Source organism: Oryx dammah, unplaced genomic scaffold, assembly GCF_014754425.2.
Source record: "Oryx dammah isolate SB20612 unplaced genomic scaffold, SCBI_Odam_1.1 HiC_scaffold_9, whole genome shotgun sequence".
Classification (NCBI taxonomy): Eukaryota; Metazoa; Chordata; class Mammalia; order Artiodactyla; family Bovidae; genus Oryx; species Oryx dammah.
The window spans coordinates 8,220,044-8,242,242 of NW_024070193.1; the positions used below are offsets into that span (position 1 = coordinate 8,220,044).

Consider the following 22,199-nt stretch of genomic DNA (forward strand, 5'->3'; position numbering starts at 1 on the left):
AGTTCAGTCGCTTAGTCGTGTCCGACTCTTTGCCACCCCGTAGACTGCAGCACGCCAGGCTTCCCGAGTTAGAAAACCGAGGAATAAAAAAGGGTCCAGAAGAGCAGAGGTCCCTGAACCTCAGGCGCGACGCAGAACCTTCGTAAAACCAGGGAATATTAGATCCGAAGGCCCTAAGCGGCAAAAAGGCTGAAAGAATCCCCTCGACACCGCACCTTCCTCCGCCCGGTGGAGGAGACCAGTGAGCCAAGCCTGGGAACTCCCGCGAGGAGCGGTCTTCAGATTCCAGCAACTGTCCGTCAGCGGGCGGACACCCCCCTTTCCAGCCTCCCTTCTCCCCATCCCGAGCGCGCGTGACCCCTGCTCACCGCTCGGGAGGCAGGAGCCCTCTCCCAGCCGGACCTCTGCATTAGCAGCTACGGAATACCGGCAGCGCTGCTGCAGCCTGTGTATACGGTCGCCGTGGCAACGGGCCGCTTCTGGCTATTCCGGAAGTACGAGGTAGTGGCGGAAACGAAGTCCGCGGTCCTCTGTTGCGATACGAATAAGGTCAGGGCCGAAAGAGGAGGACGAGCGATGGGACCGATTAATCCAGAAAGACTGCGGGAGCTGCAGGCACGAAGCCAGGGTCGGGGTAGCTGGGGAACGGAGCCGCAAAACCTGGGAAACCGCGAGGCCCGGCTTCCGGCGCAGAGCAGTTTGAGACTACGGCGGCCGCGCAGGCCCATTCGACGCCGACCCAGCGCCTCGGGCCGCCGTCCGCCCGCGCCCTCGCCCCGCCCAGTTTAGTTCCGAGCCAGCACAGCCAGGCCTGCGCAGTCTCGGCGGCCGGGGAAGATGGTGGAGGACGGCGCGGAGGAGCTGGAGGACCTGGTGCACTTCTCCGTGTCCGAATTGCCTAGTCGCGGCTACGGCGTCATGGAGGAGATCCGGCGGCAGGGCAAGCTGTGCGACGTGACGCTCAAGGTCCCAGGGGCCGGGCAGCGCGGGGCTGAAAGGCCTGGGGGCCGAACGGGGAGGGAAGAGAGATGGGGGCATCGGGGAAGAGAGGTCTAGCGCGCTGAGGGATGGGGAAACGAGGTGGGAGTGAGAGCGACCGGCGGGGAAAGAGAGGTGCCGAGCGGCAGAGGGGGCTTGGGGCTGAGGGGTAGACGGACAGGGTCAGCCTCTCAGTCTCAGACCTTGGAAGGAATCGCTAAGAGGTGCGCCGCTGAGGCCCTCGGGGACCTTGGGGTACCCGCCTCCTTTTTCTGTCACACAGACGAGAAAAAAAAAAAAAAAAAAAAAAAAACCACGGACTTGCAGCCGCTCTGTGGAGGAAGGGGGCGGCGGCTCTTTCTACCTTCTGATGGGCACCACGGAAAAGCACCTTTTCTTGTCACCACAGACGTGCCCCCTCCGAGTTAGCTGCGGTGTGATAGAGGCGTGGGCTCTTCCTGAGGAGTCATTGCTCGCCCTGGACTGTTAGATTACTGCCTTGTCGCGTAATAAGAGCTTTTAAAATCGGATCTGGAAATCTTTTGAGGCGGGCCACTCCCCTGACTCCACACTGGAAGGCACGCTACCAGCACCGCAGAGGTCCCGGAGAATGGACTGGTGGCCTCCCGTGGGGACAGGGCTCTCTTAACCACCTGTTCCTTGTTGGCATTCTGGGTACAAGACCCAGCCTTCCTCCCGTGCTTTTGTATCCGTTCCTGCTGGGGAGGCATGCTGTCCTGCTCCGCGGCCGAGCTGCTGAGCCAGGTGGAGCCCTCCAGGTGGAGATGCTGGAAATCCTGTTCCCTGTTGGGCTTTGGCTAGAAGGATGTTAGCATCTGCGAAGGACCCTGTTTAAAAAATAAAACTATGCAGAGATCTTTGTGCTCTTCTTGGTTTCCGCAGGGTTAAGGAAACTTCCTCTTCCACATTTCTGAGTCAGACCTCCTGAGACAGTGAAGTAGAGTGGTTAGGGGTGTGGCTTTGGAGATAGAAGAAGGATTTGGATTAAAATCCTTGGGCAGGTTACTCTTAGCTTCAGCTTTCCAAATGTAAAAATAGGGATGATTTCTAATTCTTAGTATTCATATGAGGATTAAATGAGAAAACTTGCAGTGTTCTTTGCATAATGCCTGGCCTAAGGTTTTTGTCACTCTAAACCCCTTCTGAGACAGAAACCAACACAGTATTGTAAAGCAATTATCCTTCAATTAAAAATAAATTAATTAAAAAAAATTTTTAATAATAATTTTTAAAAAGGCCTCTTGAAGGAGATTAGTTTTCCAGGAGAGGAGTGAAGCGGACAGCAAGGGGACAGCATCTTTTGTGGGGAGTGAGCGGTTTGAGAAAAATGAGCTGGGCTAAAGGAAACAGAGAAAATAAATATAAATGAGAGGTTTTTTTGTTCACAGTGATCACATGGAAGCAGGTGTTGAGGGTTCTAGAGATTTGTAAGCAAGAGAATGATCTGCTTGTGGCAGTAACGCTTGGGGTGAGTAGAGACTGGTGAAAAGCAATAATGGGGGTGAATTTTTGGATTAAGATTTAGGCTGTAAGAGTAAGCCAGGGAAAGCTTCTAAGACACAGATGAAAAAAGGACATGATGGAATAAGATAGTCACACTGTATAACCCTCACCCTAACCCACTAAACCCAAGTACACAATTTTCACTGACGCTGACTTCAAGGGCCACATACTTGAGTCTGGAATCTTGCCTAATTTGTTGTCGTACTGATTTCGTGATGAAAGAGTAGGTGGAGGCGAATATCAGGAAGTGAGGTAAGGACTTGTTGGTGCACGCCATTTTTATGTCATGTGTTGTTAGTGAGTTGCACTAAGGTATAATTAGAGAGCTAGAATAATCATATTAAAAGGAGCCATCGAGGTCTTCTAACAAAGCCATCCATTTCACAGATGAAAAAACCCTGGGGCTTAGCGATATTAAGGGATTGCCCAAGGCACAAAGCTGTATTATCTGAGATCCAACACAGCTGTTGGTTGGTGGAAGCGATGCTTTTACATCCTCTGTGAGATTACTCACCTGCCCTGCTAATGGTATATAAAGCAGAGCAGGAAACAAGCTGTCCTCTGTCAGCAGCGTCCTCTGTGAGCACAAAGGACAGTGATGTGTATGGCCAGGTTGCAGTATCACGCTTCTGTTTCAGGACAGGAGACAGACACGGGCTTTTTCTGCTAGTCTTTTGGATCTAAGACTTCTTGACTCTTGATTTGGAAATGACCCTGTATTGGGAAGTACTGTGCTTCTGAATATTGTTCATTACGGGGCTCTCTACTCACTTTTTTCAGGTCGTTGTTTCCTTTTCAGCCTTGCCTCTTTTTGATGAGCAGTTAAAATTAAGGGGAAGAGTGTGTTCCATTAGAGCACCTGTTCACATATCACAGTGGGAACCTGTGTTATGAATTCATATTCATCAAAAAGTCAGTTTTGCTCTTTTGTGAGTTATGTCTGGGGTGTTGTTAAATTTGGACACTGATTTAGATGAATGAAGGAGCTTGATGCTGCCTGACTGTAGGTGGAGAAAGAGAGTTACATGGTCAGGGTACTCAAGATGGCTGTTGTCTTGCTCTCTGTACATCTCCTGCCCAACCAGTACCTGCTTCATCTATATCCTGCTCACATGACTGGCCTTTCCACCTTCTTATTCCCCGCCCCTCACCCCGTGATTATTCTTAGCAAAGGAGCCGGGGGCAGGGGGTCCCTCTTTGTTTCCTTGGTGACTAATGAGCCCACCTGACATCAGGTTCCCTAATGCTGGTCAGCTCCTTCCACTTGGGAGTGAAGACTACTGCCATGTCCTGCCTGCCTTCTGCACACAGTGGGATGTCACTCCAGGACCTTGTTTCAGACGTATAAGATCCCCGCTATCCGTTAAACCATTGATGGCTCTGTTGCTGACTTCAGGTTCTTTCTTTGGTCTTAAAGCTGGGCACATACAGGCCTTGTAGGCCTGCTGTGTGCAGCCCAACTGAGGTATCTTGGAAAATCAGTTCCTAACTGAGCAACATTCACTGGGTTCATCCTGTGGCTTCTGGCGCTTGGCCAGCCATCTGGGTGAATGTCAGAAGCCTGTCTTTGGGGATGCTTCTTACTGCAGGTGGTTCCTTTATTGTTTTGTACATGAGATCCCATTGTTTGCCCCTTGGCCACACCTGGTTCAACTTGTGGGCTGATTGATGGAAAATGAGACCTTGTCCTTTCTCCAAGATGTGTTTTTAGCCCCTCGTGAATTACAAGTATGGCATCTGCCTTCCTACTTTAGGTTTGTTGACTGTTGGCACTCCCGTTGTCTCCTTGGCATAGAAACCAGCCAACTTCCTCACAGTCCATTTAGGCCTTTTCTACCCAAACAGCAGGATCACATCATTACTTGTTTCTAGTTGGGGAGAAGAAAGAATGAACCAAGATGTGTGAATCAGGAGCTGGCAAGCATTTTCTGTAAAGAGCCAGATAGTAAATATTTTAGGATTTGTGGGTCACACTGTTTAAGTTGCAGTTATCCAACTCTGGGTGTTGTAGCACGGGAACAGCTGTACATAGTACATAAACGAGCAGGTCTGGCTGTGGTCCAGTAAAACTTTATTTATAAAAACAGGTGTTGGCCAGACCCATTGGCTGACCCCTATTGTATACTGATACAGCCTCTGTAAAGTTTAAGACTTGTGGATTCAGTTACACTTGCTTTATAGCCCCAGCGCCTACTTCTGTGGTTTCAGAGATTGGAAGCAGCTCTTGTTAAAGAGTACAGGTGAATCAGAAAAGAAAAACTTTTTTTTTTTTTCCCGCTCACGGCAGTTGATCAAGGGACTGGCCTGGTCTGTGACCGATAACTGACATAGGAGAAGCTACTGTTACGTTGTACATCTCATCTTTTTTTTAATTATTATTTAAATATTTATTTATTGAGCTGTGCTGGGTCTCTGTCGTGGCACATGGGTCTTCTGTCTTCTTTGTGGGATCTTTTTAGCTGCAGCACATGGGATCTAGTTCCCTGACCAGGAAGCAAACCTGGGCCCCCTGCGTTGGGAGCACCTCAGCTTCCGGACCCCCAGAGAAGTCCTAGTATCTCATCTTTAAAGCCTTGCAGCTCTGTTGAAGCTTGAAGCTGACTATTCCGAAGTATTAACCAAAGACACCATGGTCCCTTTCTATCTTAATGGTAGCTGAGGATGCTTAGCTGCTTGTATAGGGGCAGGCCAGAGAAGACCACGATGGCTCCTGTGTTCACATTGGCCTGACTGGCTGTCTGCAGGGCTGGGAAGGTAAAGGCCAGAGTTCAGGCTTGTGGCAGGCCAGGTAGATCAGTAGCTCAGGTGCAGCCCAATATGTCTGGGCAGTGTGCTGCATATCTGATGAGAACACAGAAATGCTTTTTTTGGAAAATAAGCTCAAGAATAGATATTTGTACAAGCAGGTTCATAGCATCACTGTTCACAGTGTCCAAAAGATGAAAGCAGCCCAGTGGCGTGCTGCATCAGTGGTTGAATGGACAAACAAGATGCAATCCATTTTGTTCCATACATGCAGTGCAATAATATTCCATGTATCCACTGGAATATTACTCAACCTTAAAAAGGAAGGGAATTCTGACCCTAAGCGCAAATGGATGAACCTTATAGACATTATGCTACGTTTCAAAATAAGCTGGTCACAGGACAGATATTGTATGAGTCTTCTTAAATGGCATAACCAGAGTAGTCAAATTCATAAAAAGAGAAAGTAGAATGACAATTTCCTGGGGCCTGGAAGAAGGAAATCGGGGTCAGTGTTTCGTGGGTACCAAGTTTCAGTTTAGGAAGATGAGGTTCTAAAGATAGGTGGTGGTGATGGTTCTGCAGCAGTGTGCCACTGAACTGTACACCTAAAAATGGTTAAAACGGTAAGTTTTATGTATATATTATTGCAGTCATGAAATTAAAGGACGCTTACTCCTTGGAAGGAAAGTTATGACCAACCTAGACAGCATATTCAAAAGCAGAGACATTACTTTGCCAACAAAGGTCTGTCTAGTCAAGGCTGTGGTTTTTCCGGTCATGTATGGATGTGAGAGTTGGACTATGAAGAAAGCTGAGTGCCGAAGAATTGATGCTTTTGAACTGTGGTGTTGGAGAAGACTCTTGAGAGTCCCTTAGACTGCAAGGAGATCCAACCAGTCCATTCTGAAGGAGATCAGCCCTGGGATTTCTTTGGAAGGAATGATGCTAAAGCTGAAACTCCAATACTTTGGCCACCTCATGCGAAGAGTTGACTCATTGGAAAAGACTGTGATGCTGGGAGGGATTGTGGGCAGGAGGAGAAGGGGACGACAGAGGATGAGATGGCTGGATGGCATCACCAACTCGATGGACCTGAGTTTGGGTGAACTCCGGGAGTTGGTGATGGACAGGGAGGCCTAGCGTGCTGCGATTCATGGGTTTGCAAAGAGTCGGACACGACTGAGCAACTGAACTGAACTGAACTACTACAATTTAAAAAGAAGAGATAAGCTGAAGACTTATTAGCTAGTGGGCCAGTGAGATTACTTACAGTGCTTTGTAACTGGAAAGACACTAAAAACAGAATTTGTCTCTCTCCCTAGATCCACTGGTCAGAAACATTTCATGCTAAGGAGTAATCTTCCTTACTCTTCAGTGTTTGCAATAAGTCGCTTCAGCCGTTAGGAACCTCATTTTTTATTAGCTCAGCCCCATGACTGCACTTCCAATGGTCACGTAAATGGAATCAACTTCTAAGAGATGTACATTTAAGTGAAGCACACATGTTATAAGGTTTTTATTTCTGTGGCGATTTGTAAAATGAAAAAGTCATGTCATCTTAACAGAGCTAGAGGATCAGCGAAACACATTATGCTAACCTGTCTTCCAACAGCATCTTTCTTGGCGTAGTCTACAAATTAGAAATGCCTTTCAGATCTAGGTTTCGACCTCTTGTTTCGCTCCTGAGCACCGAATCTGTATTTCCATTTGTCCTGTTGACCTTTATGCTCATTGAATGTAAAATGAGGCCTCTTCTAAACCATCTCTTCTTCTGTTTGCTTTGTTTAAAGATGGCACACCACCTGTCTAGTCATGTAGGACTGAAACTCTCAGGTTGGCTTTATCTCGTCCTCTCTCTTTGACATTTATCAATAATGATAATTACATAGTTATCTACAGGATTATAACTCTGTGAGAACAGGGGCTGTGAGTGCAGCATTGAGTGAGGCTTCTGCAGAGCAAGTGCTCAATAACCCACTGTCCCTCTTCACCTTTTCCTAACCCGGGGTTTCCTTAACTCTGGCAGCGTGCTGAGAATCGCTGCAGACCCTTTATGGGATGATCCTGGTGCAGCCGGGGGATTGGTTTCCAGGTGTGACCACGTCATTCTCCTGTCCTGAGTGGCCTCCCTTTCATTCTCACTCAACAGGGTATCAGCAGATAATGTCAGCACCTTCCCTGAGTCAAGCACTGTCTGAAGTGCTGGGGCAGGAGCCGAGCAGGCAGAGCCCCACGGGTGTGAGCTTACCTTCCCCAGCGGGGCACAGTGAACAAATGAACAGGTATAAAATGTCCAGCGGTGACATGTGCTATGGAGAAAAGTCAAGAAGAATAGTAAGGGGACTGGGTGCTGGGTTTTTTGGAGGGACCTGAGTCAGTATCTGAGTAAAAGACCTGAAAGAAGTGAAGGAGGAGTCCATGAGCATATCTGAGGGAAGAGTATTCTAGGCAGAGCGAATAATCAGTACAAGTGAAACAAAAGCATAGTTTAGTTCGCGTTTGTGGGGACAGCAGGCAGCTGGTGTAATAAGAATAGAGTGGCCCAGGAGAAAAGTAAAAGGACGCAAGATCGGAGAGGCAGCCCCCAGCCCAGCATAGCTCCTTGCGCAGCACAGTACGCCTCATAGATACGTGTTGAATGAGCATGTGAATGAATGAAGCCAGATCGCATTTATTTATCTGTGAATGAATGAATGAGGGGACAGTGAAGGCAAGGCAGAGTGGGTCTTAGAGGTGTATCTAAGGTTGCAGGTGTATCGAAGGTAAGATGCATTTTCCACAATTCATGAAGCAAGCAGACAGTATCGTTTGCACTTTCCTCTTCTTGTCCCACTCAGGAGGGAGAATGCTAATGGCCAGAGCAAGAGAGACCAGTTCTGGCTTGTTCTTGAAGGAATGTCTGTTCTTCCACACCACAAAGAAAATCAGAGGTTAAAAACTTGTCGGTGGAGCAGGAAAGTAGAACAGAGCTGCTCAGCTCTTGGTGGGTTTCAGAGGGGCTCCTGCCCACGTTTGGTGAAGCCCATCTTTTGTCCCGCATGTCTGTAGGCTGTCACATCTCTCTAAGTCAGCGAGATGTGGGGAGAGCCGTGGGGTGGTGGAGCCCAAGAGCAGCAGGCGGTGGCTGGTTTTCCGTAGGATGGATGGAAGGACTGCTGATCTAACTGAACTTCTGATTATCCTAAGCTGCTCTCAGAAATCCGTGGCTGCCTCCTGTGAGCTTTAAGAGGGAGAAGCTTAAGGATGTTCTGGGGGTGTCTACGGCCGCCCTGGACAACTTTTCTGGATCTCCACCTGTGTTCTCGATACTCCAGTTCCTTCAGACCCGGCCCCTCTCTGCCCTTCTCTCCTAGCTGCCCACGATCTCAGCTGCTGACTCTGTCTTAGGACGTCAGTTCTCCGTCTTCTGGGCCTCCGCTCTGATATTCCCAGGGCTTGGAGTATCCGCTCCCCTCGGCCAGCAGAGTCCCACCCACGCTTCCCACTCCTTTTGCAGTTTTCTCTTCTCAAAGGGAAGCGGCCAAACACTCCTTCCTCTGTTCTCTTAAAACACTTTGCATTTATGTCTGTTCAGCACTGTCTTGTGGTCCTAAATTTGCACACCTGACTCCCTGCTAACCTGTATGGGCAGAGACCCGTGCCATCTGCTTTCTTTTGCCCTATCACGGTGGGGAGATGTGTGAAATATGACAGTTTTCTCACGTCCTTCCAGGTATAGTTAATCTCTCCCACTTTACTTCAACCCCTGCTTACTCAGAATAGCATCATGGCATCAGCCTCAGCCTTGCCTCAGAGCCTGTAAGCAGTGCAGACTCTCAGGCCCCACCCTGGAGCTTCTGAAGTAGACTGGTGATTTTTGCGTCCTGTGTACCTGCCCCCGCCATCCCTGCTTAGCACACTAACACAGAGACGTGAGAGAGTCTTTCTCCCCCTCTAGATGTTGAGCTTCGGAAGCATGGGAAGCATCTATTATCTAACACTGTTCTTGGCATGTTTCAAGCTCTCAAAAGTGTTTGCTGAGTGCCCCTCCAGGGCCTCTGGCGTTAGGTTGGAGATACTCCTTCAGTCAGCGTATTGTCGCAATGCATTTAGCTGTGCGTGATGCTTTGCTGCGTGTGTGAGGCACCTGCCATGAGTGGGAGTCAGCCCCTTTCTTTGGCCTTTAAAGATTGGTAGGGGAAATAGATAGCCATCAGTTAACTGAGACAAGGCAGAGGGTGGTAAGTTTTGTAACTGCACCAGTATCACCAGAGGCCTGAGGGATGGCAGTTACTTCCAGTTCAGAGGGTTTGTGATGGTTTTGTCGAGAGGATGGTGTCTCGTTGGTACCTTGCAAGATGAATAGGACTTTGACAGACAGACATGGTAGGAAGAGCCTGGGGAGAGCTGGTTCAAGGGCCCAGGCTTGCAGGAGTGTATGCAGGATGTTTCTTGAGCAAGTAAGACATGGGGGGGCCAGGCGGAAGGTGCGATTGGGAAGGTAGGTGGAATGCTGACTGAACTCCTTGAATTCTCACGGTCAGGCATCTGAGCTGGTGAGAAACATTTGCAGATCGAATGTGGTTGGTATGGTTAGATGCTCAGTGGTTTCTGAGGGCTCCTCCTTCCCGTCTCCCTTTTTCCTCCCATCCTTCTCTACTGGACGCGGGTGAAGCGGGGGTGGGTTTGAAGGAGGTGGGGACAGGCCTGAATGTTTAGCCAGCTCTTGACTGGCTCATCCGTGGGGCCATAGCCCCAGGTCTTTTTTTAGTGCTAGCTGGTCAACCACTTCCTCCCTCACCCCCTTCCTGAATCACTTACCCAGGGAGGCCCCCTAAAGCGGAGAGACCCAAGCTTCCTCACAGAGGGTTTCACACTGTGCTTTTTTTGTTGTTGTTAATTTTTATTTTGTATTGGTGAAAGTGAAAGTTGCTTGATCATTTCTGATTCTTTGTGACCCCATGGACCATACAGTCCCTGGAATTCTCCAGGCCAGAATACTGGAGTGGGTAGCCTTTCCCTTCTCCAGGGCATCTTCCCAACCCAGGGATCGAACCCAGGTCTCCTGCATTGCAGGCGGATTCTTTACCAGCTGAGCCAGAAGGGAAGCCCAAGAATACTGGAGTGGGTACCTTATCCCTTCTCCAGCAGATCTTCCAGAACCAGGAATTGAACCGGGGTCTCCTGGATTGCAGGCGAATTCTTTATCAACGGAGCTATCAGGGAAGCCATTTTTTTTGCATTGGGGTTTAGCCAGTTAACAAACAGTGTTATAGTTTTCAGGTGTACGGCAAAGGGACCCAGCCATACATATACATGTACATACCTGTACATACATGTACATATACATTCTCCCCCAAACGCCCATCCCATCCAGGCCACCACACAACACTGACCAGAGTTCCATATGCTGTAGAGTAGGTCCTTGTTGGCTATCTATTCACAGAATGTGCTTTAAAACAGCATCAAAACCCCAGACTGAACCAGTTCTGTGCATTCTGTTGTACTTGTCTCATTCCCAGCCCCATGGGTTGGTGAGGACTAAACATTTCTACTTGTAGTGGGATGAGCATCCTTCTGCCCCTGTCCAGGGCTGGCAGGCAAGCTATCCAGGAACACAGCCCCACCCCCTTGTTGGACATGGCCCTGAACCGGACAACTACAGCGAGGCTTGTTCATTTCTTCTAGGGTCCAAGATGCACTGTTAGTGTGGAAGGCAAGCCCTCTGCGGGTTGGCCCCAAGCTTTATCCTCTTTTTCTTGAGGCTTTTGCTTCAGCTGATGAATTTTCAGATAAGGTCAGAAAGTAATGCTCCTTATCCTCTCTTTAGTCAAGGGCCAGTGTCTTCCTTCCACTGGCTCCCCCAGCCCTGAGCCAGAAAGATGAGGTGAAACTCATCAAAAGTTGTGTGGCTTGTACCCCGGATGAAGGACTGAGAGCTCTCACCTTTTAGATGAAATCATTTTAGGATTCATTCTGCAGATTCAAGAATGAGGCACTGTGTTCAGTGCTAGGATTCAATCTTTCCTTTCCATGGGAAGATTCTTCAGCCTGGATGGGGAGACATTCATTAGGGGCAACATAGTGTGGTATATCTTATCTCCTGTGCTGGAGGCTCATATCAAGTGTGCGGGAATGGGGGAGCCTACTGCCTGGGGGTCAAGGAAGCCCCTCAGAGGAGGGAGCATTTGAGCTGGATCTTCAGAGGTTGAGGAGTAAATCACCAGGCAGAAAAGTAAGGAATAATGATCCAGGCAAGGGAATAGGGCCATGTAAGGGAATTGGCAGCAGCTCAGAAGAAAGGCACGAAAGTGTGAGTTGCTCAGTCTTGTCTGACTCTGTGACCCCATGGACTGTAGCCTGCCAGGCTCCTCTGTCCATGGAATTCTCCAGACGAGAATACTGGAGTTGGTAGCCATTCCCTTCTCCAGGGTAATCTTCCCCACCCAGGGATTGAATCCTGGTCTCCTGCATTGCAGGCAGAGATTCTTCCCACCAGGGAAGCCCAGAAGAGAGGCCATGGTGAGGCATAAAACTGGTTAGGTAGATGGGGGCCAGTTTAGAATTAGGATCTGACTCAGGCAGTAAGGAGCTCAACAAAATAGGGACTGACATGATCAGACTCAATTTTAAATCTAGTTGATTTATTCACAAGCTTCATTCATTCAACATATAAGGAGTGTTAGTTGCTAGACAATCCAAGGAAACATGAGAAAGATTGCTCCTTTGGTGGAACCTCAGGATAGGTAAGTTCATCATGTCAGGGAACCACCATCTGCTCTTGTCAGGGTTACCGGTGACCTCTGCTTCCTCAGCACAGAGCTGCCCCGTGACCTCAAAGATGTCCCTCGTGCTGCCCCTTCATCATCACATCCACGCCCTCCCTCCCACCATCCCTAATTGCTGGCAACCGCTGATTTGTTCCCCACCTCTCATTTCAAGAGTGGTGTATAAAATGGAATCACAGAGTATGTGACCTTTGAGATTGGCTTTTTTCACTCCGCATAGTGCATTTGAGGGTCATATAATTTTTTGTATCAATAGTTTGTTCTTTAACAGATCTGAGGAGTGTTCCATGGTGTGGATGGATGTACCACATTTTGTTTAACCATTCACCCACTGAACCTTAGGTTCTTTTCCAGTTTTCACGTATTACGAGAAAGGGTGCTGTGAACATTCATTTACAGGATTGTGTATGAATGTCAGTTTTCATTTCTCTGGGATAAGTGCCCAAGAGTACAATTGCCATGCCACGTGGTAAATTGAGTTTTAGTTCTAGAAGAAATCGCCAAATTGTTTTGCAGAGTAACTGTGCCATCTTACATTCCTGCCAGCTTGTTTGGTACAGTGGTTAATTTTGTGTGTCAGCTTGACTAGGCTGTGATGCCCAGTTGTTTGAGCAAACACCAGTCTAGATGTTGCTCTGAGCGTATTTTTTTAAGGTGTGATTAATGTTTAAAAAGTAAACTTAGAGTAGAGCAGATTACCTTCCAAAATGAGATGGACGTCATCCAATCAACAGTCTTAAGGTGTCTAGTTGCTCCAGTCCTATTTGCTAAAAAGACTGTCTTTCTCCCATGTATGGTGCGCAGATGCTTTTGTACGTTTGTGAGAAATCAGTTGGCTATCCCTGGATGGGGCTTTTTCTGGGTTCTCCATTCTCTTTCATTGGTGAGTGTCTCTCTCCCTGCTCCAATACAACACTGCTGTGCTTACTCTAGCTTTATGTGTGACAAGTAGTGAAATGGGGAGAGTTACTTCTCTCCCTTTATTTTATTTTACCTGTTTCCCCCATTTGAACCATTTTTAAGCATACAGTTCAGTGGCGTTAGATGCATTTGCAATGTTGTATAGCCAGTGCCACTGTGTATTTTGGAAACTTTCATCAGTTGAAGCAGAACTCTATAAACATTAAGTAACAAGTCCCCAATGCCCCTCCCCCCAGATCCTGGTTTCCTTCGTTTTATAGGGCCAGCCAAAAAGTTCGTTTGAGTTTTTCCTTGACATCTTATGGAAAAACCCAAACAAACTTACTGCAGAACCCAGTATTTTCTTGTCCGTGTGGTTTTCATGATTCTACACCCTTCATATAAGTGGAATCACATAATATTGTCCTTTTGTGCCTGGTTTATTTCGCTTAGTATAATGTTTTCATGGTTCACCCATGTTGTAGTGTGTATTAGAATTTCATCCCCCTTTAAAAAAAAAAGTCTTCTTTTTTATTTTTAGAGCAGTTTTAGGTTCGCAGCATAACTGAACTGAAGACAGAGATTTCCCATACACTCCCTGTTCGCGCTACACACAGAGCCTCCCCACTGTCAGTACCCTGCACCCGGGTGGTACATTTGTTACGATCAGTAAGCCTATATCGACACATCAGTATCACCCAGAGCCTGTACTTTACGTTAGCATTCACTTTTGGTGGTGTATGTTCCAAGGTTTTTGAGGAATGAATGGCACGTGTCCACCATTATAGTGTCACAGAGCCGTTCCATGGCCCGGAGGCCCATCTGTGCTCACCTGTTGGCCCCTCCCTAACCCCTGGCAACCAGTGAGCCTTGTACTATCGCCATAGTTCTCGCCTTTTCCAGAATGTTAGGTAGGTGGATGCATATAGTATATACCTTCTAAAGATTTTTTTTCTTTTCACTTGAATATGTATTTAAGGGTCATCTATGTCTTTTCATGGCTTGATAGCTCTTTTCTTAACTCCTTTGGGAAAATTCCAGGGAGCGTGATTGCCAGATTACATGCTAAGAATATGTTTAGCTTTGTCAGAAGGTGCCAAACTGTCTTCCAAAGTAGCCATCCCGTTCTCCATTCCCACCAGTGATGAATAAGCATTTTTGTTGCTCCACGACTTTGCCAGCATTCAGTGTTGGCAGTGCTCTGGGTTTTGGCCATTCTAGTGGATATGTATTGTTACTCCATTGTTTTAATTTGCATTTCCCTGATGACATGGTGTGGAGTGTCTTAATATGCTTATTTAATACACTTATTTTTTGCCATCTGTATTGGGGAGATGTCTGTTAAAGTCTTCTGCCCATTTTTAAATTCAGCTGTTTTCTTATTGATGGATTTTTAAAAGTTTCTTGCATCTTCTGAATAACAGTCCTTTCTCAGACATGTGTTTTACAAATATTTCCTTCCAGTCTGTGCCTTATCTTTTTCTGGATTCCATCCTTTTTAGGGAGGAACGGTGATCTGTTATATGTATATGCCGCCCTTTGTTTATCCACTTATCTATTGACGGGCGCCTGGGTTGTCTCCATCTTTCGGCCACTGTGAATGCTGGCGCTGTGAACATGAGTGTACAAGTAAATCTTTGAGACTCTGCGTTCAGTCCTTTCGGATACACACCTGGGGGTGGGACTGCTGCGTCAGATTGTTATTCTGTGTTTAACTTTTTGAGAAACAGCCAGACTGCTTTCTGCTGTAGCTGCGCCATTTTGCGTCTCACCGGCAGTGCACACGGGTCCCCCAGTATTGTCACATCTTCATCCACGCTCGGTATTTTCTGTTTGATTTTTCTTTTTCTTTTCTTCCTTTTTTTTTCTTCTAATAATAGCTATACTCATGAGTGTGAACTGGTATCTCGTTGCAGTTTTGATTTACATTTCCCGGATGACTAATGATGTTAGACATCTTTTCATGTGCTTGTTTGGCCCTTTGCACTTAATTTTTGTTCAAAACTGCTTTAGGTATTTTAGTTCCTTTGCCTTTCTGTATAAATTTCGGAATAATCTTGTTTATAGCTATAAAAAGACTCTTGCTGGAATTTTGGTAGGAATTGCATTAAATCTATACACTAATTTGGAGAGAAGCAACATCTTTATTGTGCTGAGTCTTGTAATCCTTGCACAAGGTATGTCTCTCCATTTGTTTAGATCTTTGATGTCTTTCATCAGCATTTTGTAGCACATCAATCCTGGTAACTCGTTAAATTCACATCATTTAATTTTTTTTGAGCAATTATCTAATTATATTTTAGATTTTGACTTACACATGTTAACAGATAGTATGTGGAAGTACAGTTGATTTTCTACGATGGTATTGTGTCCTGTGGCCTTATATTACTGTGACCTTGCTGAACTCACTCACTGGTTCTAGGTTATTTCTGGTTGGCGTTTGGCATTTTTGTGTGTGTGGGGGGAGGGGACTGTGGGGGTTGGTAGATTGCCTTGGATTTTGTACATGGACCATTGTGTCACTGGCAAATAAGGAGACTATTATTTCTTGTTTTCTGACGTGTATTCCTTTTCTTTCGTTTTGTTACCTTACTCCACTGGCTGGAACTTTCAGGACTATGTATAATAGCAATGGCAGGAGTAGACAGCCTTGCCTTTCTCCTCTTCTCAGGGAAGAGTATTCAGTCTTTGACCAGCAACTATGCAGGTAGCTCACGGTCTTTTGTAGATGTTCTTTATCAAGTTGAGGCAATTCCCCCTATTCCTATGAATAGGTGTTGAATTTTGTCAAATGCTTTTTCTTTTGTACATCCCTGATTGAGAGGGTCATGTGATTTATCTTTCTTCTAACCTGTTTTTATGGTGGACCTGTTTTTTATGGTGGACCCAGGGATCGAACCCGGGTCTTCCGCATTCCAGGCAGATACTTTAACCTCTGAGCCACCAGGGAAGCCTAACCTGTTTTTATGATGGATTATATTGATTAAGTTTTGAATATTGAATCTGCTTTGGATCCGCAAAATAAACCCTATTTGGTTGCAGTATATGATTAATTCGTTTTGTATTTTGTTAAAGGATTTTGCATCTATATTCCTGAGGGATATTGGTCTGTAGTTTCCTCTCTTTTTGTGCTCTTTTCTCTACTTTGAGTATTAGCCTAATACTGACTTCAGTTTGAGTTGTCCCCTTCTCTTCTATTGTCTATAAGAGATAGTTTAGAATTGGTATTAGTTCTTTTTTAAATGTTTGGTAGAATTCTCCAGGTCTCAGCCTGGAGACCTTCTTTTTGAGACTTTTAAAATTACAAAATCAATTTCCTTATTAGCTCTAGGGCTATTGTAATGATCAGGGTCTCATTTTGGTGGGCGAGGGGGAGAGGGGAAGGTAAGCTAGGAGTCACATGGCTCCGGAATCCACCGTTCACACTTACACAGTGGGGCACCAAGGGGCCCTAGTTCCTGTCCACTTGACCTCAGGGAGGTCACATGCCCCAGTTACGATGGGCAGTCGGACACTGGGTGTGTTTATCCCTATCCAGAGTCAGGATATTTTCCCCGATTCAAAAAGTGAGTTATCTTTGCGGCAGATAGCTGTCCACCATTTCTGCGTCCCCTGCAGTGTGTTCCCAGTCAGTTCAGCACTCTGTGCTCTGTCCTTTGCTGCCTGCAGCAGATGCCGTCTCCATGGTGTTTTCATACATGGGGTCCTTGAAGACCTAACTGGTGAGCTGAGCGGGGGCCTTCAGGTAACCACCAGCGGCCAGTCAGAGCCGAAACCACCTTTGGTTAGAGCCCATTTGTTAAGACCAGGAAGGAAGGTCCCCCTTTCTTGCATTTTCCCAGGGCTTTCTCCAGACCACAATGCTCAGAACTCTTAACTCTTAATAGCAGAACCAGCCTCAGCAGTCTAGACCAGTCATTCATTGTCTCATGTAATCAAACAGGAGAAAAGATGGGGGGCTGAAGGGCTGCCAAGGCTCTTGCCGTGTGTGGTTGGCATCTTCCCACCGCAGACTGCTTCATCACACACGGAAGTTGATGGAGCCCCCACCAGCTCCTTGTTACCTAGAGCTGTTCTCATCATCATTGTGCTATTACAGAGGATTCGTAGCAAATGTATTATTAAACATTATTCATACATAGTTAATAACTTTATATTACATAGCTATATAGAGGTCATCTTATATCTAGATGATAATGAATGTTCGTGATAGATTGTTGTACTAGCCATCAAGCATTGTGGTTATCTGAAGGTTTATGGTATCTGGTGGTGTTGGTTTAGTCACTAAGTCAAGTCCGACTCTTGCAACCCCATGGACAATAGTCTGCCAGGCTCCTCTGTCCCTGGAATTCTCTAGGCAAGAATACTGGAGTGGGTTGCCATTCACCAGGGGATCTTCCCAACCCAGGAGTCAAACCCAGGTCTCCTGCATTACAGGCAGATTCTTTACCAAACGAGCTATGAGGCAAGCCTTACTGTATCTACTTATATATGTAAAAAAAGTTTTGAAGGAAATGAGTAGAAAATTCATAATGTCCGCTGCTCAGTCTTCCATATCCTTCTCTAAATTTAACTGAAGGAACCTGTGGTCCATTTTGGCTATCACTTTTAGTGAAACTGCCGTTTTTTTCCTACCATATTACTTTATTTTTGCAAAGATTCGTTGATTTTCTGGGTAGCCATTAAGGATGGAGTTGGTATTTTAATTTCAATAAATATTTACTGAACTATTTTGGGGGATGTGCATGACCCTTATTACCTCAAGGAGTTTGAAGTCCACTCGACTGATAAGAACAGAAAAGTATCATGCTTAATTAAGACTGAGGCTTCACATCTCAAACGTGGAGGAGCCTTACTTGTCTGACACGTGAATAAGATTCTGGTTTGGGTGGCAGCTGGGCCTCACTGGCTTTGTGCTGGGTGGTTGCTGAATAACATGGGGGATTGGTAGGTTCCTGAGGTCTGAAGGCAAGTGCTTCAGGGCATCTCCAGGCAGCCCACCTCCTGCATTGCTGATGGACAAGGCTGCGTTATTTGCTGAGGCTAATTAGCACTGAAACTCCATGGGGGTGTTGGAGAAAGGATGATTGATTGTGTAACTATGGTTAAGAAGCTGAAGTTTAAAAAAAAAAAAAAAAAAGGCAACTGGTGGTAGCAGGCCCATACAGGCCATTCATGACTCCTCTGTGAATGCCTCTATTTTTCAGGCTGAGCTCACTTCCTTTTTGAAAGGAACGAATGTTTTTGTATTAGACACTGTATCTCAGTGTTGGGTTCCACAAGGTGTAGACAGTTCATCCTAGTTCAGCAGGGTGTGATCTCTGAAAATCAGGTGTGATGTGGGTGGGGCATTGGGTGGTATCTTAAATAAGTGATCAACATCTTTCCCTTTCTAGAGAATGTGTCCACCTCCCTCTTCATAATATTTGTTCCCTGTGACTCTAGAGCAGAGGTCAGCAAACTTTTTCTGTAAAGAAGCAGGTAGTAAATATTTTTGGTTTTGCGGGCCAATGGTCACTATCATAGCTACTCAGCTTTGCTTTTGTATGGGCATGTCTATGTTCAAAAGCAAAAACTTTATATCTGGTTACTGAAAGTTGGATTTTATATGATTTTCACATGTCATGAAATGTGAGGCTTGATTTTTTTTCAACCATTTAAAAATGTAAAACCTATACTTAGCACAAAAACAGGTAGGGAAGCCAGATTTTGGCCCATAACTATGGTTTGTTGACTCCTTCTTTAAAGGAATTAAAAATAACTTCTGTGAAATTCTCAATATAAGGACATTTTCTTTCTTTCTTTCTTTAACAAGCACTTATGTAGCACATCATATGTGCCATGTACTGTTTTAAATGCCTTGCATTAAATGCCAATATTAACCTCCTAATAACCCCATGAGGGAGGTACTGTTTACCCCACTTTTGCAGATTTGTGAATTGAAGTAGTAAAGTTAAATGACTAACCCAGGGTTACACTGTTAGTAAGTGGCAGAACTTAGATTTGAACCCAGAGTAATTAATAATTTAGCTAATTTAGTCCCAGAGTATCTGTTCTTATCTACCATGATAACTGTCTCTCTTAAAGAGACAATTATTGACTTTCTAGCCAGAAGGAATTTTACAGATTCACCCAAGCCTACTCATCTTTATAGGCGCATCCTTACCCACAATATTCATAGCTTTTATGATTCAAATGTGTGCCTTAGTGAAATTATAGATTACTACTTGTCATGCAATTTCAGCATCTCTTGTGACTGCCTAAAAGCTTAGTCTTAAACCCCACTGATCCCAAAGGGATTCTGTCTGCACAGGCAAGGCACTTAACTGTTCACTTACTGTTTTATTTATGTTTATTGTGGGCTCCTTGAAGGTAGGAGGAATAGTATCAAAATGTTTCCCATCAAACAGAAATCTATTCTAGGAGTAGCTCTTGCTTTCTTTGGGGACGCCTGTCTCAGATTACTCCCAACTCAGATTTCGCCCTGCTGCTTTTCCTGCCTGAACAAGCAACTAGTTGAATCTTGAGTCTCACTTGCCTTTGACAGGAACAGAGTTCATGCTGCACTATCTGTGTGCTGATCCAAAGATCTGGGCAGGGTCAGGAATGAAAGATTTCTTAGTCTTTCCAAGGAAAAAAATGGAAAGAGGTGTGTGTGTGTGTGTGTGCGTGTGCGTGTGTGTGCATGTGCGTGTATGTGTTAAAGCAAGTCACAACTTAGGTAGAGCTGAGGTGCTCAGGATTTCTGTTGCATTTGCTCAGTCAAGGTCTCAGACACCACTAACTAGGAGAGATCTCCAGGTACCTCTGGTGCAGGGGTTCCCATGCTAAAGGGATTCTGCAGAATTGTTGCAAAGGGCCCTCAAATCAACACCTGCACCAGTCTGTGGGCCAGATAACTTATATTTTTTAGGTGTAGGTACAGCTGTTTTTCAAATGCATGTAGGTGCCATCACCTAAAGACAAATTAGTTGTTCCCCTTAACTGAGCACGGAATTCAGATGTAATCTGGCTAGCATATCCCAAGATAGGCCTGTCGTCTCTTTAGCTGAGCTTTTTTGGGAAATCAGGTCACCCAGTTCGTGCACATACAGCCTGTCCTTTTGTCTTCTGTTTACTTTCTACATGAAAAATAAATGCACAGGAGTTTAACACAGCAAATTGAATACACATTTTATCCTCCATTCCTTCCTGTAATACCTTTAAAATGATAGTAAGAGGGAGAAGGGGGCTCCCTGGGTGGCTCAGTGATAAAGAGTCCACCTGCCAGTGCAGGAGACACCCAGTTAGATCTCTGGATCAGAAAGATTCCCTGGAGGAGGAAATTGTAACCCACTCCAGTATTCTTGCCTGGGAAAGCCCATGGACAGACAAGCCTGGTGGGCTACAGTTCATAGGGTTGCAAAAAGTCAGACATGACTCAGCACACAGAAGAGGGAGAAGAGAGATCAGCAAATGAGAGGTCATTGGAATGTCGAAGCCAAGAAGCGAGTGTGATGAACTTAATGGACCTGAGGAACTGAAAGTTCTTGCTGGAGATGGGGGGAGAGAAGTAACAAGAAAGAGGATTTGTAATGTGGAGCCCTGGATTAGCTCCAGAACTGGAAAAACCAAATACTGAAAACAGGAAGATTAGTTGAAAGCCTGTGTAAAAAACAGATGCCTACAGCTCCTCCCCTACTCTTTGCAGAAGACAAAAATTTTAGTCTTAGATATTGAATCAGAGGCACACCAGTATGGAGCAAAACTGAAAATAGGGGCTTTAAGACAAAGTTATAAATAGTGATTAGTGGAACAATTCCCCTCTCTCACAGTTTTCAGAATATTTGCAGGCAGGTGCTCCCATGCAAAAGACTGAAAGATCTTTCTCTGATAAATATAGTTCCAGAGAAGAAGTCCTAAAGATACTGCCTACTTTGAAGGACCCTCAAAAAAATGGCAGATTCTTCTTGCCTGATTACACTAATGTGAAGTGCACAAGCTGATGAGCTTAGCCCTCATAAACAGAGCTTTCCAGCAGCTTTCAAAGTCTGAGCAGATAGCCAGGTTTACCATTTCCTTCTCCAGGGGATCTTCCTGACCCAGGGATCGAACCTGGGTCTCCCACATTGGAGGCAGACGCTTTAACCTCTGAGCCACCAGGGAAGCCCAGTGAGACACTTAAAGGACGTAAAAGACAGAGTCCAAAGCAAATGGGAGAGAAAAGAACTCAGAGGAAACAGTAAAGTCAAGGAGAAGGAGAAGGAAAGATTTTAATTATAATGTCTTGAGAGAGATTAGACAAATATTGCATTCATAAAAGATGAACTAGATTCTTTAAAAGTAAATAAAAGGAACCTCCAGAAAAGAAGACTTCTTAGAAACTAAAAGTACGATAGCAAGTGTGAAAAATACCACACAGAAATATTGAAAGGGTAAGTAGATTCCCAGAAGACAGACCAAATGAAAGAGATGAAAAATTGGGGAGAAGAGATAAATTATAGAGGCTCATTCCAAGAGGTCTAATACCTAACTAATGGGAATATGAGATGAAATAAACAGTAGACAGGAGGAAATTATCAAAGAAATGTTATGAAAAGATGTTCTTAGAACTGAAATAATGTCTATAGAATGATGCTGCACAGTAAATAAAATCGACTCCAAGTCACAGCCTTATGAGGTTTCAGATCTCTGAGGAAAAAGAGAAAGCCCCAAACGCCTCTAGAGAGAGCAGTCACATACTTAGGGTTAGTATTCAAAATGGCATTAACTTCCCTGAAAGTAACAAACTAGAAGACAGTGGAACGATACCTTGAAATTCTGAAAGAGGGGAATTCCCTGGCAGTCCAGTGGTTAGGATTCCACACTTTCACTGTCAAGGGCACAGTGAATCCTGTGGTAGATCCCTGGTTGAGGAATTAAGATCCCACAGTACTGCCCCCCCCCCCAAAAAAAATTCTCAACACAGAATTTTATAGCCAGCTAAAATACCACCCAAGTTTAAAGGTAATAAAGACATTTTCAGACATTTTGTGCATATGCCCTTAGATATTGTGATATAATAAGAAATACATATTTGGTCTTTGTCCCTGATTCCTGGCACAGAGCTCCAAAAAGCCTTGTAACTTTCTGAGTTGTAGGGCTGATAAGAGCATCTTCTGTTGTAATACGTGCCTTTTGTTCCCAGTTCCCAACCCAAGAGCTTCTAAAACCCTTGGAATTTTCTAAGTAATAGGGGTAAGAGGAGAAGTCAGCCATACCTGTTTATGCTAATGAGGTAACTCTGTGGGCCCCTCCATAGCT

General features: G+C 45.4%; 2 protein-coding genes across 4 annotated transcripts in view; one reads left to right on the forward strand and one right to left on the reverse strand.

The window, feature by feature from the left end:
- The window catches only part of KIF9 (kinesin family member 9), a 41,245-nt gene extending 39,666 nt beyond the window's left edge, over nucleotides 1–1,579 (reverse strand). For both annotated transcript variants that reach the window (XM_040246843.1, XM_040246842.1), the window contains exon 1: nucleotides 369–1,579. The gene's annotated coding sequence lies outside the window, so the exon portion shown is untranslated. The remainder of the gene's footprint in view (nucleotides 1–368) is intronic.
- The window catches only part of KLHL18 (kelch like family member 18), a 51,536-nt gene continuing 30,067 nt past the window's right edge, over nucleotides 731–22,199 (forward strand). The window contains exon 1 of one of the 2 annotated variants that reach the window (XM_040246845.1): nucleotides 731–966. In XM_040246845.1, the coding sequence (XP_040102779.1) occupies nucleotides 838–966 (129 nt within the window). In that variant the 5' untranslated portion in view covers nucleotides 731–837. The remainder of the gene's footprint in view (nucleotides 967–22,199) is intronic. The other variant, XM_040246844.1, reaches the window with a different exon arrangement.